At 39.0% G+C, this 21,979-nt stretch overlaps 1 protein-coding gene across 11 annotated transcripts in view; it reads left to right on the top strand.

Annotated features, from left to right (window-relative positions):
- Positions 1 to 21,979, top strand: part of LMNTD1 (lamin tail domain containing 1) — a 242,816-nt gene that overhangs the window by 167,570 nt on the left and 53,267 nt on the right. Inside the window, exon 11 of one of the 11 annotated variants that reach the window (XM_081023711.1) lies at positions 8,635 to 8,702. The exons of 7 other annotated variants lie outside the window; for them this stretch is intronic. In XM_081023711.1, the coding sequence (XP_080879837.1) occupies positions 8,635 to 8,670 (36 nt within the window). In that variant the 3' untranslated portion in view covers positions 8,671 to 8,702. Of the gene's footprint in view, positions 1 to 1,965; positions 2,179 to 8,634; positions 8,703 to 19,180; positions 19,523 to 21,979 lie in introns of those variants that run through there. 3 more of the 11 variants (XM_081023703.1, XM_081023704.1, XM_081023705.1) reach the window with 3 other exon arrangements.

Raw genomic sequence — 21,979 nt, 5'->3', positions numbered from 1 at the left:
CTGCATCAATAGGAGTATAGCATCTAGATCAAGGGAAGTAATAGTGCCACTGTATTCTGCTCTGGTCAGACCTCACCTGGAGTACTGTGTCCAGTTCTGGGCACCACAGTTCAAGAAGGACACTGACAAACTGGAACGTGTCCAGAGGAGGGCAACCAAAATGGTCAAAGGCCTGGAAACGATGCCTTATGAGGAACGGCTAAGGGAGCTGGGCATGTTTAGCCTGGAGAAGAGGAGGTTAAGGGGTGATATGATAGCCATGTTCAAATATATAAAAGGATGTCACATAGAGGAGGGAGAAAGGTTGTTTTCTGCTGCTCCAGAGAAGCGGACACGGAGCAATGGCTCCAAACTACAAGAAAGAAGATTCCACCTAAACATTAGGAAGAACTTCCTGACAGTAAGAGCTGTTTGACAGTGGAATTTGCTGCCAAGGAGTGTGGTGGAGTCTCCTTCTTTGGAGGTCTTTAAGCAGAGGCTTGACAACCATATGTCAGGAGTGCTCTGATGGTGTTTCCTGCTTGGCAGGGGGTTGGACTCGATGGCCCTTGTGGTCTCTTCCAATTCTGTGATTCTATGATTCTAACAACAGTGAATACAAAGAAAACATATTGTTATAAGTTGAAGGCAAGGCTCCCCTAAAATCTCTGGATTCATTAAAGGGGTTAGAAGTTAAGCAAACCTCATAATTCCTGTCTTTAGTAAATGTTGGTGTTTAATCAATGGATTTAGCAATGTAAAAAAATAGGCTAGGCTTGTTTTCCTGACCAGGGAATTGGCTGGGGATGGGCCATTATGAAACAAAGGCAGAGTCGGTAAGCCATCAAGAAAGCCAAGAAGGAAGACTCTCTGCTGGACAGAGAGGGGGGAGACCCTGCCCTGAGCACTGGGTAAACAGCAAAAGACCATTCTAGAGTTGGGAGGGGGAAGCTTCCAGAATTGCAGTGGGCAAGGAGGTAAGCGAACAGGAAAAAGTGTTCCCTTTTGTAAGCTGGGAGGGGGGACTGAACACAAGGCGGGCAGTCTGTTTTATGTGGCAGAGAAGTTCAGACATGATGTTTGAGGTTTCTTGGAATCTGAGGCTACAGCAATGGGAGGGACAGGACCCTCTTGGGCTGTGAATGCTATGAACTCTCTCCATCTAGACACAGGTTGTATATATGTGTATCTATATCATAAAGACACCGCAGTCTCTGTTGTGCCTCATTGTCCCCAAAAGGAATACAGACCCTGGCAAGCACGCCTGGGACCCCTGGAATCTCACATAGCTTGGAGATTGGGTGGGTGGCAGTAATACATATTGAAAATAGACAGCCATATATACAAAATTCTCCAACTCTGTTTTTTCTTCTCCTTTAATATCTTACAAAAGGGAAAAATCACATTTTGTTTTCAGTACAGTGTTTTCAGTACATATTAATTACTTCAGTACTTCATATCCATCTTGTACTTTGGTCATTTAGACAATGAATGTTTTGTGTGTTCCCTTCCACAGTTGACCAAGTCAGTAATGATGTCTATTTGTTTGCACTTGCGCAATGGTGCCGTCAGCCCCTCTTCTCCACCTCCAGCCCTCTGTGCACCTCCCCCAAATATTTTGGGGGTTTGGGGGGAGGGGTTATCCTGCCGCTGTTGACTGCTTTAGTACTAAACACTTATTATAAAGTCAAGCAGTTTACTAAACTTTAAATACTGATGCCCTCTCAACCACGGTGCCTCCGTCTGGAAGGACCCTTTGCTCCCTGGGGTCCTCCTTCCAAGTTGTTGGATGGGAGCCCTGGCCTGCTCACCCACACAAACTGAAAGTCAATGCGTGGGGTGGCACTGGGCAGCAAGTGCGACTTTGCCTCGGGGAGGGGACAGAATGCCTTGTGCCCCCTTGAGTCTGGTTAAAGTTGAAGAACATAAGAGCCTGCTGGATCAGGCCACCTAACCCAGCATCCTGTTCTCACCGTGTCCACCCAGATGCCTGCAGGATGCCACAAGCAGGACCTGAGCACAAGAGCTTCTGGTATCCAGAAGCATTGCTGCCTCCAAGAGCATTGGCTCCACAGTTGCTGGAGGCAGAGCCCAACCTCCATCATGACTAGCAGCCATGGACAGCCTAATGCTCAATGGATTCGTCTAATTCTGTTTTAAAGCTCTCCAAGTTGATGGCCATCACTGCCTCCTGTGGGGGTGAGTTCCATAGTTTAACTATCCAACTGTTTAACATGTTGGATTAACCCAGAGCTTTCCAAACATTTAATGTTGGTGACACATTTTTTAGACATGCATCATTTCACGACACAGTAATTCAGTTTTACTAGCAAACTGGAGGTTAAACTAACCCCTTTTGAGCCCCAGGAGAAGTGTGACACCTACACACTGCAGCCGACACACTAATATGTCACAACACACAGTTTGGAAAGCTCTGGATTAAACCCTTAATAAAGGCCCAGGGTGTCTGTTGCTCCCTGAAGTGCCACCTTCAACTAAAGACAGACTTATCATCCAACATAGCATGGAGGATACACAGTAGATTAAACAGTGGAGGGAAAAGGGCCTCTAGTGGAAACTGTTCTCCATTTGGCATTTCTTCCTTCTTTCCTATGTCTAAATCAGGACCAGCTTGAGCCTCACATCTGTTCTTGAGAATGCTTTCTAAAAAGGTGGAGATGTTATTTTTCTATAGCAGATCAAAACCAGCTCTCCACACCAACAGAGGACAGATCTACCAACAATTGTTGAATAATGATGTAGCTCCACTGATTTTCATTAGCTAGGGTTTCTGAACCAAGTTTTTGAGGGCTGTTACAGTTGTTTGAGGGACGCGGGTGGCGCTGTGGGTTAAACCACAGAGCCTAGGACTTGCCGATCGGAAGGTCGGCGGTTCGAATCCCCGCGACGGGGTGAGCTCCCGTCGCTCGGTCCCTGCTCCTGCCAACCTAGCAGTTCGAAAGCACGCCAAAGTGCAAGTAGAAGTCAAAGTGCGGGAAGGTAGACGGCGTTTCCGTGTGCTGCTCTGGTTCGCCAGATGCGGCTTAGTCATGCTGGCCACATGACCTGGAAGCTGTACACCGGCTCCCTCAGCCAATAAAGCGAGATGAGCACCGCAACCCCAGAGTCGGTCACGACTGGATCTAATTGTTTGACAGTTGTTTGACTGTATTGGATTCCTCAAGGACTTACTCCAAGTTCTGTGATCCTTTGAAAAGCATTTGGAAATGCAATAGATTAATTATCTGAAGGAGCAGGCAAAGTCAGAAAAGTTGGCTGGAAGCACCTTTGAGGAAAAATTAATTATGTGTTGAGGGTATATATTCTTGGCAGGATAAAGGGAAAGTAGACTGGATCCTACTGAAGACTGAATACTGGCCAATTACTTTTTATTCATTTTAATCAGTTGGTAAAGTGGTTAATGTGTAGTAAAAGGACAAGATCTGGTTCTGAGGAACATGTGGGAAGGCAAATGTTAAATTCTAATACCAGTAGTGAGGTAGGAATAAGAAGCTGCATTACACCAAGTCAGATGTTTGGCTGGTCTAGCTCAGTATTCTCTCAGGGATGGCACCAGCTATCAACCAAGTTGGATACTGGCTGAGGGCCCCAAAGACGCAGAAAGGTCCTTCAGTAGTCTGACCTGGCTGTGCTGCCCGTTAGTGCCCTCCACATTGGACAACCATTTTATCAGTGGGTGGGTGGTACTGCTGCTTTTGAACAGTAGCAAATCATAGAATTGTAGAGCTGGAAGCCTGAGGGTTATCTAGTCCAACCCCCTGCACTGCAGGAATCTCAACTAGATCATATTAGACAGATGGCCTTCTAGCCTCTGCTTAGAAATCTCCAAAGAAGAAGAGTAAAACACCACTTGTGGGAGTCTATTCCATGGTTGAACAGCCATTGCTGTCAGAAAGGTTTTCCTGATCTTTAGTCAGTATCTCCATTCTTGTAACTTAAAGCCATGGGTCCAGGTCCCACCCTCAAGAACAGGAGAAAACAACCTTTCTTTCTCCCTCCTCCATGTGACAGCCCTTGAGATATTTGGAGTTGGGTATCCTATTGTCGTGACTAAGGTATGTGAGGGCAGAAACTAGAAAGTGCTGGAAGAAACTGGAAGGTTCAAATTGTTTTGACTAACTCAGGGTCATGTGGAGCCAGGAGAGATAAATTCCTGGGCTCAGTGAGCTGCTTTATCTCTCTTTGCTCTCTCTTTGCTTTTTTACTCCTTGTACATTGCACGGAACAAAGTTTTTGCCTCAGTAAAGTTTTGCTTTTGCTGTGGATCTTTGACTCTGCGTGGTTCCTTTTTTATTTACTGCAAGATACTGTTCATCACCTATCTCCTCTCCATCTCTTCTTTACCAGACTAAAGATACCCAGCTAAACCATTCCTTCTAAGGCTTGGCTTCCAGGCCCTTGATCATCTCAGTAGCCATCCTCTGCACGCGGGTTTAGACCAAATCTATAACAATACTAAAAAAAAAAGTCAGTTGTTTTTGCTGTCCATTGCTCCATCAGCAACTGGGCGAGAGCAAATTCAAAATGGTGAACCACTTGCATCACAAACAGACCCGACCACCAGTCCTGCAACACCACTCACTTCAGAGGGAGGGATGCTTTAAGCACCGTTGAGCTCAGTGGGATTTAAGTAAGTAAATAAAGAGTGCACTAGAATGAATAAGGGTTTTGTACATGTGCTCCTTCATGGTCCTCCTTAAAACAGTCCTTTGAGATAAGTCATGATTAGCATTTCCATTTTACACTCCTCAAAGGAAAAGGACTGATTTATGATTTGAGCACGACCAAACGAACTAACTGGAAATTGTTACAGTATCCCAGGTGACCAAGAATCTGATGGGATATCTAAGGGCTGATGTGTGCAAGACACAAGCTATACAGAGAGCACTTATCTGCCCAGGATATCATGCAGCCTAGATTTTTGATTTTTTAATGAGTTCTGAATCTGAACCCATATTCTGGTCCTTTCATGCAAAGTTTGCAAACTATGTGGCTTTTCTCTGGGCTGCTTATTGTTGGTTGGTGACTGTGGTATGCAGAAAGTGTCACTTCATGGATTGAAGGAACTGCATGTTGTTCTTTAGTCGTTTAGTCGTGTCCGACTCTTCGTGACCCCCTGGACCAGAGCACACCAGGCACTCCTGTCTTCCACTGCCTCCCGCACTTTGGTCAAACTCATGCTGGTAGCTTCGAGAACACTATCCAACCATCTCGTCCTCTGCCATCCCCTTCTCCTTATGGAGATGGAGGCATCTTTCCCAGCATCAGGGTCTTTTCCAGGGAGTCTTCTCTTCTCATGAGGTGGCCAAAGTATGGGAGCCTCAGCTTCAGGATCTGTCCTTCCAGTGAGCACTCAGGGCTGATTTCCTTCAGAATGGATAGGTTTGATCTTCTTGCAGTCCAGGGGACTCTCAAGAGTCTCCTCCAGCACCATAATTCAAAAGCATCAATTCTTTGGCAATCAGCCTTCTTTATGGTCCAGCTCTCACTTCCATACATCACTACTGGGAAAACCATAGCTTTAACTATACAGACCTTTGTTGGCAAGGTGATGTCTCTGCTATTATTATTATTATTATTATTATTATTATTACATCTGCAAGTTCCTTTAGTACCCCCTGGATGCAGTTCATCAGGCCCTTGAGACTGGAATTCATTTAAAGTAGCTAGGTATCCCTTTACTACCTTTTTTCCTATTACAGGCAGCAGTTCCCTCCTTACATCATTTATTTTCTTATCACCAGGTTGGGCATTGCTTTCCTTTTGGGTGAAGACAGAGGCAAAGTAGGTGTTGAGTAGTCCCACCTCTCTGTCACCCAATAGCATTTCTGTGTCTTTTCCCCGCAGAAGGCCTACCGCTTGCTTGTTTTTCCTCTTACTTTGGACATAGCCAAATAAACCTTTATTATTATTATTATTATTATTATTATTATTAACCTCTCTTGCAAGCCTGAGCTTATTCTGAGCTTTAGCCAGCCTGACCTGCAACTGTTGGCAACTCATGTATACTCTTCCTTTGTGATTTCCCCTTTCTTCCATTTCTTATACATGCCCTTCTTAACTCTCACTCATCTGTAAGCTCCTTATGCAGCCATACTGATTTCCTTAGATGCCTCCCATTTTTATTTCTTGTTGGAATTGTCTGCATTTGGGTCTTCAATATATTTCTGTTTAGCAATTCCCATCCATCTTTGACTCCCTTCTTTCTGAGTATCTCTGACCATGGGATCTCACCCAGTAACTCCTTAAGCTTGTTGAACTTGACAGTCTTAAAGTCCAGAGTGCATGTCATACTATACTCAGCTTTCCCTTGCCTCTGTATCATGAAACCCAGGAGGACATGATCACTTCCTCCCAAGTTTCCGAGTACTTCCACTTCGTTGGTCAGTTCCTCCCTGTTGGTGATGACTAGGTCCAAGATAGATGATCCCCTTGTTACATCTTCCACCTTCTGGGAAAGTCAGTGGGGAAATGGAGGAATTTGTTGGATCTTACATTATTGGCAGAGTTTGAGTTCCAACAGATATTGAGGAAGTTGAAGTCTCCCATGATTATCTCTCCTTTTTGAATGTTTGGTAATCTGCTCTAGGAAGGCATCATCCAAGTCTTCTGTCTGACTTGGTAGTCTATAGCAGACACCCACAGTAAGGTCACTGTTGTTTCTCTCTCCTACAGTATTTACTCTCCATCTGCTTTCCATGCTCCAGGTCATGGGTTTCTTCACAGGTGTACACATCCTTTACATATAATGATGCTACTCCTCCCTTCCTGTTTGGTCTATTCCTTGTGAACATGTTTGGTCTATAGCTTTTGAATCTCCTCCTTGTTTAGACTGATACTCCCAGGCTGCATCCTGTTTTACGACTATTTCTTCCTTCTTACACTTTTCTCTCAGGCTTTGATGAAAGGTCATCTTTAACTATCATCTGAGAGAACAAAGGAACAAGCATGGTTGTCATGTTCTTCTCTAGACTAGTTAGTTAGACCAGTGTGGTGTTCAACATTTTTGAGTCCACAGCTCCCTTGAAGAACTACCCACTTACACTGGGGTTTTGTTACAGGACACATGTAAGTGGGTTCCCAAGTTCTGCCCCCCCCCATTCTGCTCTGCCCCCTTTTGGAGCCATTTTTGGCTTGCGTGTAAGTGGGTGCCCACATGTCGATGGGAACCCAAGCAATGCCACCACTTTGCAGGGCCGAGCTGACACACTCCACGTGGCAGCCCCAGCCTGCCTTTTCCAAAATTAGGAGAGAGAAACATAGAGGACACTCCCCACTTTCAGAGTTATTTTTACAACCCTCCTTATAGAAGACACACACATCCAGGCACACACACCATCAAGCTACAGGCCTACATAACTGATGACAGAAATGTCCAATGCACTTATTTATTTATTATGGGCATTTATATCTAGCTTTTAAATTCAATGGATGTGAGTTTACAATCAAGATTAGCAATTATAAGTGAACCATCAGCAAAACTACCAACTAAAACACATACCCATAAAATCAAGATGGAAGTGGGCCATTCTTCAGAATGTTAGATGGAAATGGCAAGGAAATCAGCATGCTTCACATGGCTACCTCTACCAAAGAAAGGCTGTGGAAGTTTTCACCCACAAACCTGGCCAAGTTTAGGGTGCAGAAAAATCCAGAAAGAAAAACGAAAAATAGGCCACTACCATAAATGGGATGGGGTGGGGGAGGTTTAGATTTGAAAGGGGAAGTATCCTATAGGAGTTGAGGAAACGAGAAACGAAGGGGCCATTAAATTTTAACATAAAAAAGATGAAGGAAAGCAGATGAAGGAAGAATGGTGTATGCAGAGAGACAGGATCCAAATACAGAACACTGCCCCATAGTTAACGGGGGAGGGGCTAGCCAGGGGCTCAGCCCTGGGGGAAGCCTCTAGAAGGGTGCTGCCACTGAAGCTCCCAGCTTGCGAGGGGCTTCCTCCAACCACGGCCCCTCCTTGCCGCAGAATCGCCCCTCCCTGTGGCTCCAGAATCCAAAAGCGTCCTTCACGTCTTTCGTAGAGTAGCTGCTGAGCACCAGAGGGGTGCTAATTTGCAAGGGGAAGCAGGAAAACCTGGGAAATTATTCTCCTTTCCCTTTCCATCGTCTGTTTTTGGAACTGGGTGTGAAAGAGAAATACTGGAGAAGGTTGATCTCTGAGCAAAGTTGAAAAGGGAGAGTTTTGTTGCTTCCTTCCTTCTTCTTTTGCTTCCCTCAACCTCAGATATCAATTAAAAGTGGTGAAGAGATCAAAACACCACTTTCTGCCCTTTTTGGGAACAGAAGCACTTTGGTGTATTGCTTGCTTGTGTGTTCATTATCTGTGTGTGTGTTTGGATCTTAAGGACAACATACATGTTTACACCATGTGAATACATAAAGAGGGCACTGCTGCCTACAATCAGCTACAAAAACTGAGTCCTCTTTATACTGAAAATAAAATACCTGTAATGAAAGAAATGTGAGGCTGATATACGAAGCACTTTGTATTTATCCCTTCCTATAATTTGGAAGGAAAATGTACCCAATCCACTTTAAATTCTTTAATTGCAATGGTTCAGCAGCCAGCAATTTTTAAGGAAACATGTGGAGTGTTTATTCTTTTATTTTATTCTTTAGAGCCTTAATCTGCAAGCCTTTACTGCACAGAAGTAAGTCCCACTGCATTCAATAGGACTTACTCTCTGGTATGTGCATTATTATTATTATTATTATTATTATTATTATATCATACAGTCATAATACTTCTTATAATTCCTTAAATGATCTATTAGTCTCTGATGAGATCTACTTGAGGTTGAATGAAAGCCAGATACATACACAGACAATTTTACTATTTGGAGAGACTATATCTTCTCCAACCTCTTTCAAACTACTTTTTATGCCCTTTATGCCATGAATAAATGTGTTGAGCTGTGTGTGTGAGAGAGAGAGAGGGAGGGGAGGAAGAGGTCAAGGGAAAGCAGGGATTCCTCCCCACATATCAATGGGGCAGCCGCCTCTTAGAAGCGTCAGACATCATAACAAGACATCAGAAATCTCTCCCTTAGCAAGGGCAACCCAATCTGTAGTCAGGAACACAAATTAAGGCAAACCTCCTACTTCTGTGGGACGTGCTTGGGCTCTAGTTGCCCTGAGCTTATGGAAGGAGAGCAGTGGGGAGTGGGGGGAGAGAGACTCGGAATCTGGAACGTGTCTGGGAGGCAGCAAGGAGGAGGACTTGAGGAAGGATGGCCGCTGGGGGGGTGGGCAGGAGAGAGAGATGCTGGAAGATAATGGGCTACAAGTTAAAGCTGCCCGCTCCCATGAATGCTCTTCGGAGAGAAAGAGAAAGAGAGATAATGCAGGAAGTTATGGGCTGCAAGTTAATGAAAGGACAACCCCCCCCAGCTCCCCTGAACATTCCTCAAGTCCCCCTAGGGTGCCACAGCACACTGGTTGACAACCAATGAGTTAGACTGTAACTAGAAACTTTTCTTTCCAATTTATGTATTTCCTGCAATAAACAACTTGCAACAAATACAGTCTACTCTCTAAACAAAATTCACCAAACGCTGCTCCTCTGCATAGCAAAAGGGTTTCAAAAGATAATTGACCTTGTCATCCTATTAGTCTAGCTCCAGGTCAAGATTGTATTCAACACCTATACTGTAAAATTAATAAGAACCACTGCTTGAATTACAATGGGACATTATATAGGATTTGTAATCTGCCTTTTAAATTTACCAAGGTTTTTAGCTTATTTTGTTTGCTGCTGTTCTTATAAATTTTTATTTCTGCTGAATTTGCACACCTTAGGCAATTTCTATTGGAAATTCATATACCTTAGAAGATAATAAGGGGGAGGAGAGAGAGATTTAAAAAGTGATGAATTCATAAAATATCAGTAAAAGAGACCAAATTTGTGTGGAAATTGGAAGTGGGGAATATTAAACTGAATTACCTAATTTACTGAGGGAAGTACTGGGGGAAGGAACAGAATTGACCATATTATATATAAGTATAGTCCCTTTCTGTTAAATGTTTAAATCCCTATGCGTCTTTTATATCCATATTTTCTACCAGTTCGAAAAAACTATGTGGCAGCCATATCTATTTAGATAAATTCCAGTTTCTAACCAAAGCACTCAAAGCAAAATCTATATTTTTTAAGTGGGAATTTCCGAAAGGAATTTCCATCAATTTTAAAGGGAAAAGGAGAAAGATAGAAACAATCGAGGGCACCAGTATTTTCTGGAGGAAATATTGGAAGGGAGTTAGGAGGAGAAAGACAAAGAACAGATGGTAACTCCAGTCATAAATCTGTGGTTCTGGAACAAAACTCTGAAAGTGAATAGAAATCTCAAAAAAATTGCTGTACACAAATATTTTCTTATTGTAATCACTGTTTTAACAAATAAAATATGAATCTAACATTACTATCATGGAATGTAAATGGATTAAATGGAAAGAAAAAGAGAATCAAGATAGAACACATATTGATGGAAAAAAGATGATAGCATACGTCTACAAGAAACACAAGTAAATAGAAATCACAGGAGAGTCTTGATAAATCCGAACTTGGGATCTGCATTTATCTCCTCAGATCAAGTAAAAAAAGGGGGAATAGTAATCTATGTTAAACCAAGCCTTGAACAAGAATTGCTACATAAAGACTTCAACGGAATAATAATAATAATTAGAATTAAAAACCAAGGGGAAGTAATTATTCTAGTTGGAATATATGCTCCCAATGAAAAAAAAGTAGAATTCTTCAAAAAACTAAAAAAAAAAGGTTGCTGGAATACACAGAAGAAAGAACGATCTTCATGGGAGATTTAAATGGGGTAACAAACCCTGAGGTGGACAGAACAATAGGAAAGAAGGGGGGAAGGAAGGACTATATTTATTTATCAGAACCAAATAAATCCGCCAGTAGAATAGATGCCATTTGGCTCATCTAAAGAGCTACTTGGGAGAATAGATAAGATACAGATTCTGCCAAAAACTATATCGGACCACAATTCAGTATTTCTAAGTTTAAAAGGAATTGGGAAAATTGGAAGAAAAAGATGGAGATTAAATGAATCATTATTAAATGATGAAAATTTATTACAAGTAACAGAAAAAGATGGAGGAATTTTTTGAATTCAATTAGGATAAAAGTATAGATAGAAATGTGGTCTGGGATACAGGTAAGGCAGTGATCAGGGGATACTTTATTCAGCAAAACTCTATTTCTAGGAAGAAAAGAGAAGAAGAAAAAGTAAAACTATTAGAAGAATTAAATAAAAAAGAAAAAGAACTTAACAAGAATCCAAAGAATGAAAAGGGATGACTGGAAATTAGATTATTACAATCAGATTATACAACTATGATAGAACAAGAAATGGAATGGAATTTAAGAACTTTGAAACAATGCAATTTTGAATTTGCCAATAAACCAAGTAAGCTCCTAGCCTGGCAGTTGAAAAAAAGGTGGAACGAAAAATTAATTAACAGATTGAGGATAGGAGAAAAAGTAACAGAAGACCCACAAATGATTATTCAGAGCTTTGCGAATTATTATGAAAATTTAAATAAAATTTTATTATGAAAATTTATATAAGAAAGAGATACAGAACATAGATGAGATAGAGCAGTATTTAATTCAACACAAAATTCCAAATACCACAGAAGAAAAAATAAAGATGTTAAATTCCCTGGTATCAATGATGGAAGTTAACAATGTAATAAAGAAAGCCAAACCAGGGAAAACGCCAGGCCCCAAAGGTATACCAGCTGAGTTATATAAGAAACTAGAAGATATATTGGCAACACCTTTGAAAGAAATAATGAATGACATCTTAAAGAAAGGGAAAATACCAGATTCCTGGACTGAACCTTATGTAATGTTATTACCAAAACAAGGAGGTGATCCAGAATTAGTAGCAAATAATAGACCAATATCACTATTAAATCGTGATTATAAACTCTTTGCTACAATATTAGCAAATAGATTGAAAGAAATGCTAAAAGAAATCATCCACCCAAATCAAGCAGGATTCCTACCTGGGAGGCAGATCCAAAACAATACCAGAAATATTGTTGATATATTGGAATAATTAGAATTTAAAAGCGACAAACAGGTAGCATTGATGCAGAAAAAGCATTCAACATCTCCTGGTGCTTCATGAAGAAACAAATTACTGAAACTAGGAGAAAAATTTGAAAGGGCAATAGAAACGATCTACCACCGACAGAAGGCAAACCTGATAATAAATGGTAATATTACAGAAAAAATTGAAATAACAAAGGGCACAGGGCAAGGGTGTCTGTCCCCTTTCACCTCTTTTATTCATATTGGTGTTGGAAACATTACCAACTCTTAGGAAAAATGAAGAAATAAAGGGAGTTAAGATAGTAAAATCATGTAAAATCAGAGCATTCGCAGACGACCTGAGAATCCCCAACAAAGTATTCCAGCAGCTATAGAATTAATCAACAAATTTGGAAGATTAGCAGGATTTAAAATAAGTTTCAAAAAACTAATTTATTAGTTAAAAATATGAGATCTGAGGAGATGAAGGATTTACAAAAAATAACGGGTTTGGAGATTAAAAACAAAGTAAAATATTTGGGAATTTGGATATCGACAAAATGTATTAACTTGTACCAGGACAATTACACAAAAACTTGTAATGAGATTTTAAAAAATATGGAAATTTGGAATAAACTTCACCTCTCCCTATGGGGTAGAATTTCAGTAGTCAAAATGAACATTCTACCAAAAATGATTTTCCTATTCCAAACCATTCCAATATTGGGAGGAATGAAATGCTTTAAAAGTTGGAGGAAAGATATAGCGAGATTTGTATGGAATGGAAGAAAACCAGGACTTCCGGTCGAGCCATGGACCCGACGCAAGCGGGACATTCTCGGGAGAGAGAAAGTCCGGTTTCTTGAGGGTAAATGGGGGTGCTACAGGGCGCGGTGGTCCCCCCAAAACCCCTCTGGAGGGAAACCAGAGGGTCAGGAGCCCAGCGGAGCCGTTTGCAGATCGCCTGGCCATCAGGTAACTCCGTAACAGGAGCGAAGAGAACGGCGGGCGGAGAAAGCAGGCACCGGGGAAGCCATTGTCTCACCCTCGAGAACGCAGCCCCAGGCTTGCAGGGCGAGTGACCGATTTTCAAAAATAAAGATTTTAAGTCAAATTCGGATTTTGGAATATAATCGGAGCATACAAAAGGAAGGCTTTGGGAAAAGAAGGTGGAAAAAGAGGTCAGTTTTCATCTGAAATCGGAGAACGACGCAAGACTACGAGCGGAGCGTGGAGAGGAGGTTGGTAACACAGCAAGCGGTTAGAACTTCTCCCTCTTAGAAAACTTGCTAAAAGTGATATAAACTGTTGCAAAAAGTAACAAAGAGTTGCAGAAGAAGGGAATAACTAAAAGAGGGAGCAGAGGGTAACTATTTTATGACTTTAAAAGGCTCTCGATATAACGAAGGGTCTGAAGGAAGTTAAAAAGAAAGGATACTTCTCGGTACTTTCACTTTCAAAAAAAACCTGCGCAACAAAATAGAACTTTTGTGCCTCCATTTTAACGGAAAGATAGAGTTACCCAGCTATAAGCAAAGTACGGAAAGTCAATACCAGGCAGCATAAATTATTATGTCACTATTTTTTACCCCTGCTTTCAACCAAATTTGACTGTTTAAATACAATGAGAAAGGATTGTGTTTGAATGAAGGCTTTACCTTCGTAAGTGGTTTTTCTTTATGGGTATCCGCGGAATGAACTGAGAAAGAGCTGCCTAGCAGGCTGTATGAAGGACACTATTTTTATTTGGAGTTAAGTGAAACAGGATCTGAACTAACAAACTATTACCTGTTATTTTTACTCGTTATTTTTATTTTTATTTGGATAGGGGAACAGTCTGGACTATTAAACATCATTTTTCTTCTTTCTCCCCTCTACTTGTTTTTTACAGTTGAACTTAAATTTGGTATTTTTAAATACGGAGCCCTTGGTAACTTTTGGGTTTATTTTTGGACAGATTCTTCTGGACATTTCCGTTTATCTCCTCTCTTTGGATATATTGGGTACCTTTGGATCCCCTTATTAATATCTTCAGTAACTTTGGCCATTTAATTGGATTATTTTTATTGGACTATAATATACAACTATTGGATCTTACTGGACTATAATATACAGCCATTGGATTTTATTGGAGTACAATATACAGCTAATATACAGCTATTGGATTACAATAATTTGGGCAACATTATAATTGGGGGGGATCTACTTTTTCACAACAAACCGATATGGATTTAGCCTAAGTGGTGGCAAGAAGAAGGAAGAAAGGAAGAAAAGCTTTGGTGTGGGATTGGCATCTTCAAAGTTTAAATTCATAGGTTAAAAGGTGTTCCGCCATACAAGTAGAAATTATATTTGAAAAATTTATTCAGTAAAAATTTGTTTATATAAGTTAATTGATATATAAATTTAGGTGTATGAGAATTTGGGAGGGGGAACTGTTTATGTCTTTTTTTCATCTTATATATCATTTGTGGAAAAATGTTTTAATGATTGCATATCTTGACTGAACATTTTATTACTATTGATTGTATATTAGGCGCTTGGATTTCAATTATAATGTCTCATACACAAAAGAAAGGGGGTGATGGGGGAACACCGGCAGAGAGGAGAGGTTCAAAACAAGAAACGGACCTCAAAGGAGAGATTATGAAAATGTTTGCAGAGGTCAATTCCAACATTAAGCAGAGTGAAAAGAATATAGAAGCGAAATTGGAACAAATGGATAAGAGAATGGGCCAAATGGATAAAAAAATTGATGCTACAGTTAATGAGCTGAAAGGGCAACTGAAGAACGTGAGTAAGAGGACACAGAACTTGGAAGAGGGAATGAAAAAGACAAGAGTGGAAATGAGGGAGGTGAAGAAGGAAGAAGAGAGAATATGTGCGGGAATGTCAGAAATTAATAAAACTCAAGAGGAGGTCTGGGACGCGATTTCTATGAATGAACTCAGGCAGAGAGAAGTGAATTTAAGATCGAGACTTGTCCCAGAGCTGCAAGGAGAAAATATTAAAGAGAAATTAATAAAAGAAATTGCACAATGGATGGAGATGGATATAGAAGAGGTGACAAAATCTGTGCAAAGTGCATTTCGAATGAAGACAAGATCAGCTAGGGCAAGAAAGTTTCCAGGAGATTGCCTGATTACCTTTAAGGATAGGGAGATGAGAAACCAGATTCTCCAAAAGAATAGAGAGAAGAGATTAAATATTGAAGGAAATTATATAATTATTTTTAAAGACACCCCGATTAGGCTTCTTAAACGGAGAGACCCATATAAACCAACAGTACAGATCTTAAAAAAGAATAATATAGAATTCAGATGGGAATACCCGGAAGGGATCTCCTTTGTCTACAAAAGTAGAAGACACAGAAGAATTAGGGAAATTCTTGAGAAAATACAAAGAGCTACGAAGCAAGGATGAAGAAGCAAGAGGAGTGGAACCAGGAATGGAGGCTGCAGGAGGAGTGGACCCGGAGGAGATAGAAAAAGAAAAAAAGAAAGAAGAAGAAGAGGAAGAAGAAGAAGAAGAAGAGGTAGACGGATTATAAAACTTATAACAAAGAATTCAAAATGGCTAAGATGGAGTTGAATTTATGGACTTGGAACATTAATGGGATTAACTATTAAAAAAAACAGAATAAAATTGAACAGCATTTAAAAAAGAAAAAATCTGGATATTATCTGTCTACAAGAAACTCATGTGGCGAGAAGACATTAAAAAATTTTAATCAATAAAAGACTGGGAAATGAATTTGTATTTTCAGATAAGAGTAAAAAGAGAGGGGTAGTTCTGTATATCAGGAAAAATATTGAAGCTCAACAAATTTTTAAAGATGAGGAAGGCAGAGTTATGGCAGTTCAAATAAAGTGGCAAGGAGAAAAAATAATAATTGTCGGGATCTATGCACCAAATGGAAATAAGACAGACTTCTACAAAAAATTAGAAGAAAAACTGTTTGAACATATGGATCAGAAAATCATAATAATGGGAGACCTGAATGGAGTGGTGTCAACGGAAATGGACAGATTGAAAACAACAGGGGTGAGCAAAGATGGAAAATTACCTAAGACCTTCTTTTCAATGATAAAGAATTGTAATTTGATCGATATTTGGAGACTCAGACACCCACTGGAGAAACAATTTACGTTCTATTCAGAACCAAATCAATCCTTATCAAGAATAGACCAAATTTGGGTCTCAAATGAACTAACTCCAAGAATCTCAGAAGTTGAAATCCAACCAAGAGTGATTTTGGATCATAGTGCAATAAAATTTGAATTAAAAGGCTTTGAAGAAAGAACGTTTAGATGGAGAATGAACGACTACCTTTTGGACAATCAGAAAGTTGTAGAAAAAGCTCAAAAGTATTTGTCGGAGTATTTTTTGAACAATTGCAATAAGGGAACAAAAATGAACATGGTATGGGACGCCAGCAAAGCTGTGATGAGAGGATTTTTTATTCAGCAGAATGCTTTGAAAAATAAAAATAGAGAGACAAATAAGAAAGAAATACTAAAACAAATAATGGAGAACGAACAAAAATTGATAAAGAAACCAAATAATGAGAAGATAAGACAGAATATAAAGACTCTACAAACACAATTCGCAATGATAATAAATAAGGAAGTAGAAGCGAATATAAAAAGAATGAGACAAAGAAATTTTGAATTTGCAAACAAATCAGGAAAATGGCTGGCGTGGCAGATTAAGAAAAGAAAGGAACAGAATACAGTAAATAAAATCATCATTGAAGGCACAGAAATAGAAAACCCGAAAGAAATTAGAAAAGGATTCTTGGATTTTTATAGACAATTGTATAAAAGCAAAGAAAAGAATAATATGAGAAAGATAGACAGATTCTTAAAGGAAAAAGAAGTGCAGAAGATCCCGACGGAGAAAAAAGATTTTTTGAGCGCCCCAACTGAAACTGAAGAAATAAAAGAGGTAATAAAGGAACTGAAAAAAGGAAAAGCCCCAGGACCAGATGGATTTACAGCTAGATATTATAAGGAAATGAGAAGCACCCTACTTGTACCATTGAAAGAAGTTATAAATAACATCTTAAAGAACAGTGAAATTCCAGAAACATGGAAAGAAGCCTTTATCACATTTATTCCAAAACAAGATTCAGACTTGACGCAGGTTAAAAATTATAGGCCTATTTCGTTGTTGAATACCGATTATAAAATTTTCGCAAGCATATTAGCAAAGAGAATGAAAAAAGTATTGCAAGAATTTATACATAAGGATCAAGCGGGTTTTCTTCCTGGCAGACAGATGAAAGATAACATAAGAAACATAATAAATATATTGGAATATCTGAATGCCAGGAATGAAAAACAAACTATTTTATCTTTGTGGATGCTGAAAAGGCCTTTGACAATATATCATGGAATTTCATGTTAAAAAATTTAGAGTATATGGAAGTGGGCAAGGAATTTTATAATGGGATAAAGGCAATATATACAGAACAGAAAGCGAAGCTGATAGTAAACAACTGTACAACAGAAGACATTAAAATAACCAAAGGTACAAGGCAGGGATGCCCATTGTCGCCATTATTATTCATTATGGTACTGGAAGTTTTGTTAAAATCATTACGAAAAAATGAAGATATAAAAGGGGTGTCTATAGGGAAAAATGAATACAAAGTCAAAGCATTCGCGGATGACTTGGGAGTGACGGTAGAAGAACCAGCGGAAAGTGTTAAAAGAATCTTAGAAGAAATAGAGCAATTTGGTCGAGTCGCAGGATTCTATCTCAACAAACAAAGACAAAAATTATTGCTAAAAATATGAATCAAGAATTAATTGAGGAAATACAACAAAGGACAGAGATAGAAGTGGTGAATAAAGTGAAGTATTTAGGAATATGGTTAACCCCCAAGAACATTGATTTGTTTCAAAATAACTATTTACTTGTTTGGAACCAAATAAAAAGGGATTTGGAGCTGTGGGGAAGATTGAAACTGTCCTTTTGGGGAAGAATATCTACGATAAAAATGAGTGCGCTGCCAAAGATGTTATTTCTATTCCAATCATTGCCGATAATCAAGGGGGCATCAATTTTTAACGAATGGCAAAAAATAATTTCAAGATATATCTGGCAGGGCAAGAAGCCAAGGATTCAGTTTAAGTTATTAACAGACGCGAAAGAAAGAGGTGGCTTCGCCCTGCCAGACTTGAAATTATATTACGAAGCATCATGCCTCTGTTGGATAAAGGAATGGATTAAATTAGAGAATGGAGAGTTGTTAGATTTAGAAGGATTTGATAACAGATTTGGTTGACGTGCATATCTATGGTATGAAAAGAAAAAAATTCACAAAGGTTTCGAAAACCACATCTTTCGAAGATCATTGATAGAGGTGTGGGAGAGGTATAAAAATTTGTTGGAACCTAGACTCCCCCACTGGATTTCACCATTAGAAGTGATGAGCGTGAAAAAGATCAATATGAGGGGGAGGTGGATAACATATGGAGAACTGGTAATAAGAGAGGGGGGAAATGAAAACTTATGAAGAGGTGAAAGAATTTGTTTATGACTGGTTACATTACTATCAGATTAATGAAATGTTTAAAAAAGACTGTAAAATGTGTGGGTATGAAGGTAAAGAATCAAAATTTCAAGCGGAGGTATTGAATAATGAGTATAAAAATCTGTCCAAAATGTATAAAATGTTGCTGGAGTGGCATACAAAAGATGAAGAGGTAAAATCAGTAATGATACATTGGGCAAGAGATTTTGGTTATAATATACAATATGATGAATGGATGAAATTATGAAATGAAAGGCTAAAATTTACGGCATGTACTGCGTTGAAAGAAAATGTAATGAAAATGGTTTACAGATGGTATATAACGCCAGTCAAACTGGCTAAAATGTACAAAACATGCAATAAGTGTTGGAAATGTAAAGAAAAAGAAGGTACTTTCTATCATATGTGGTGGGAGTGTAAAAGGGTGAAAGGCTTCTGGGAAATGATATACAAGAATTGAAAAAGATGTTGAAATATACGTTTGTTAAAAAAACCAGAGGCCTTCCTATTAGGAATGGTAGGAAACGAAATCAATAAGAGAGACTGTAAACTGTTTCAATACGCAGTGACCGCTGCAAGGATACTTCTGGCCCAAAGATGGAAGCAGGAAGAAATTCCAACAGTGGAAGAATGGAGAAGGAAATTGACTGAATATGCAGAATTGGATAAATTGACTGGGAAGATTCGATATCAGAAAGACCAAAAGTTTATCGAGGACTGGGGGAGATTTACAGAATATCTGAAAAACATATGGATGTACAGACAACGCTTGTTGGTTTTGAAGACTCTGTGAGATAGTAAGAAATATTGTAAAAAAGAGAGTAAGAGGAAAAGGAGTTCTAAAAGGCAATATCATGTTTAGAAATGCGTTATTAATAGAAATTTTACGAAAGATTGACAGAGAAACTGAGGGAAGTCAAAAATTGAAGAATGAGTGATAAATTATGTGTTGGTTGATTGTTTGTTTGTTTTTTAAATGATGTTTATTACTTTTTCAACTTTTCCAACACAACACTACAAACAAAACAAAACAAAACAAAAAAGAGAAAAAACAATACGAATACAATACAAAAACGCTGCATGGACTAACAAAACAAACAAAAATAAACAAAAACAATTTAAAAACACCTCAAACATTTTCAATATCTTATATTTCATTCGCTTATTTCCAGCGACCTCCTCACACCTCCCTTTTTGTATTCCACTTCTATTATTTGTTTCAGCAATTCCTTTCCATCTTACTCTGTTTTCTGTTCTATAATTATCTTAACACATTCTTGCCATACTTTTCCTTTAATTTTCTATTGATCTATTTATACTTAATTCCTTATGACATTTCTACTAAAGCCATGTAATTTCATTCCAACATTTTTCTATTTTTTTTAATGATATTTATTAAAGTTTCAGATAAAAAGAGACACATCAATAAAAAAAGAATTTAAAAGTAAAAAGAAAAATACACAATACAAAATACAAAAAGAAAAAAAAAGAAAAAACAGTTAAAAACAATTCCATCTTTTCATCACTACTTTTGAATTTACTTATTTTCTGGACCTCCTCATACCTCCCTCTTTTGTATTCCAGTTCAGTTTGTTTGTCCAGCAATTCCTTTCCCTCCTTTTTAATCCCAATCCTTAATCTTAATATAATATAACATTAAATTTTCCATTCTTTTAACCTTTTTAATCCTAATCCTTAATCTTGATCTGTATATAACTTTAAAGCCTGTACAGCTAGAAACCACTTAATTTCAATCCATCATCACTCTAACATTCTCATTCCAACATTTTTCTAACATTCCTTAATTTTACAATATTTCTATAAATAGTCTTTAAACTTTTTCCAATCTTCTTCCACCGACTCTTCACCCTGGTCTCGGATCTTGCCAGTCATTTCCGCCAGTTCCATATAGTCCATCAACTTTGTCTGCCATTGTCCAACACTTCAGTGTTTTCAAGAAGCAACCATTCTCTCAACCAGCAAAAGGCAGATGGTTCACAACGAAGTTTAAAGGTCTGGCAGGGCAGGTCCACCTCCTTCTTTAGCATCCATCAATATCTTAAGTTTAACTCGAGGCTTCCTGCCCTGCCAAACAACTCTAGGAGCATCCCTCTGCCACCTCCTGAGACCCTCCATCCCATCCAGAGCTTGCGATATTTGAGACAAAGGCAACATCCCCAGCAACACAGCAGCCCTCATCCCCACCACAATAACTCGGCCCAACAGTAACAACTTCTGATTTGTCCATATTTCCAAATCCCCCTTCTCTTCAATCCTGTTGGGTTGAAATAAGCGACAGACGAATGGCAAGGTGTCATATGGGAGGCATCTCTCGAGCAAGTCTCGGAGAGTCCCTTTTATTGAATATTACAGCATTTGCCACATATGTGCTTATGGCTGATTGGTTAACACAAGTACAAAGCAAAGGTTATATATTACATTAATCACCAATAGATTAAAGGTTGGGAAAGGGAGCACAGAACTAGACAGGCATGAAACCTCCTAATTAAATTATAACTAGTGATTGATATAGCAAGACTTAAACAATTACATTCCGATAGATGTGGTCAATTATGCATTAAGAACAGGTCAGAGTATAATGTTTTCATGAACTCAATATGAACTGAACATTCTAGGGTGATGAGGGAATGTCTTAGTATTAGTACGGTTTATGCAGCATGTGCAGAAGAAAAGCTTAGAAGCAAAACTTCCCATCATGCCACAGTCATGTGCAGAAGCAAAGCTTCCCTTCAAATCCAACATCCTTCACAGTTATCCTTAAGCAGATTCACATTTTTGGCGGTCATACTAACCCCCAAATACCTCTCTTTCTCAACCAATGTTACTCCTGTCACCTCCTGAAACTCTGTCAAGCTTTCCTTTTCCAATTCAGATAGGGCTCTGGTCCTCAAATTCAACCGTTCTTCTTTAAGTTCAATCATAACGAATGTCAGCTTATGTTCATCAAGTTGTCTTTGTATGGATGGGACTCTCCTCTCCAGTTGTATTACTTTAGATTCAGCAGCGAGGGTTTTTCCCCGACTTCATCTGCAGTTTGCCGTATGAGAGTAGATTCCTGTGTCAATTTCTGGGTGGTTTCTGAATTGATGTTCACCTTTTGTCCCAAGTTATTTAAACTCTCTACAATTAAATCAGTTTCAATATTTGCAACATCCAATTTCACATTTATCGCATCTGTTTTCTTGTGGAGTTGTTCCAGCGAATCGTTTATTTTCAATAATGCAGCCACTAAGGCCTCCTCTGTCGACATCCCGTCTGTTTTTTCCCTTCCGTTTGCCATAACACTTAAGAGTTTCAAGGTCAATTCCAAAGTCTCACACTTTTTTATCTTGCAGCTGGAAATT

Source organism: Podarcis pityusensis (assembly GCF_964106645.2).
Source record: "Podarcis pityusensis genome assembly, chromosome: 10".
Lineage (NCBI taxonomy): Eukaryota > Metazoa > Chordata > Lepidosauria > Squamata > Lacertidae > Podarcis > Podarcis pityusensis.
The sequence above is the reverse complement of the archived record's forward strand: the minus strand, read 5'-3'. Positions and strand labels throughout refer to the sequence as shown.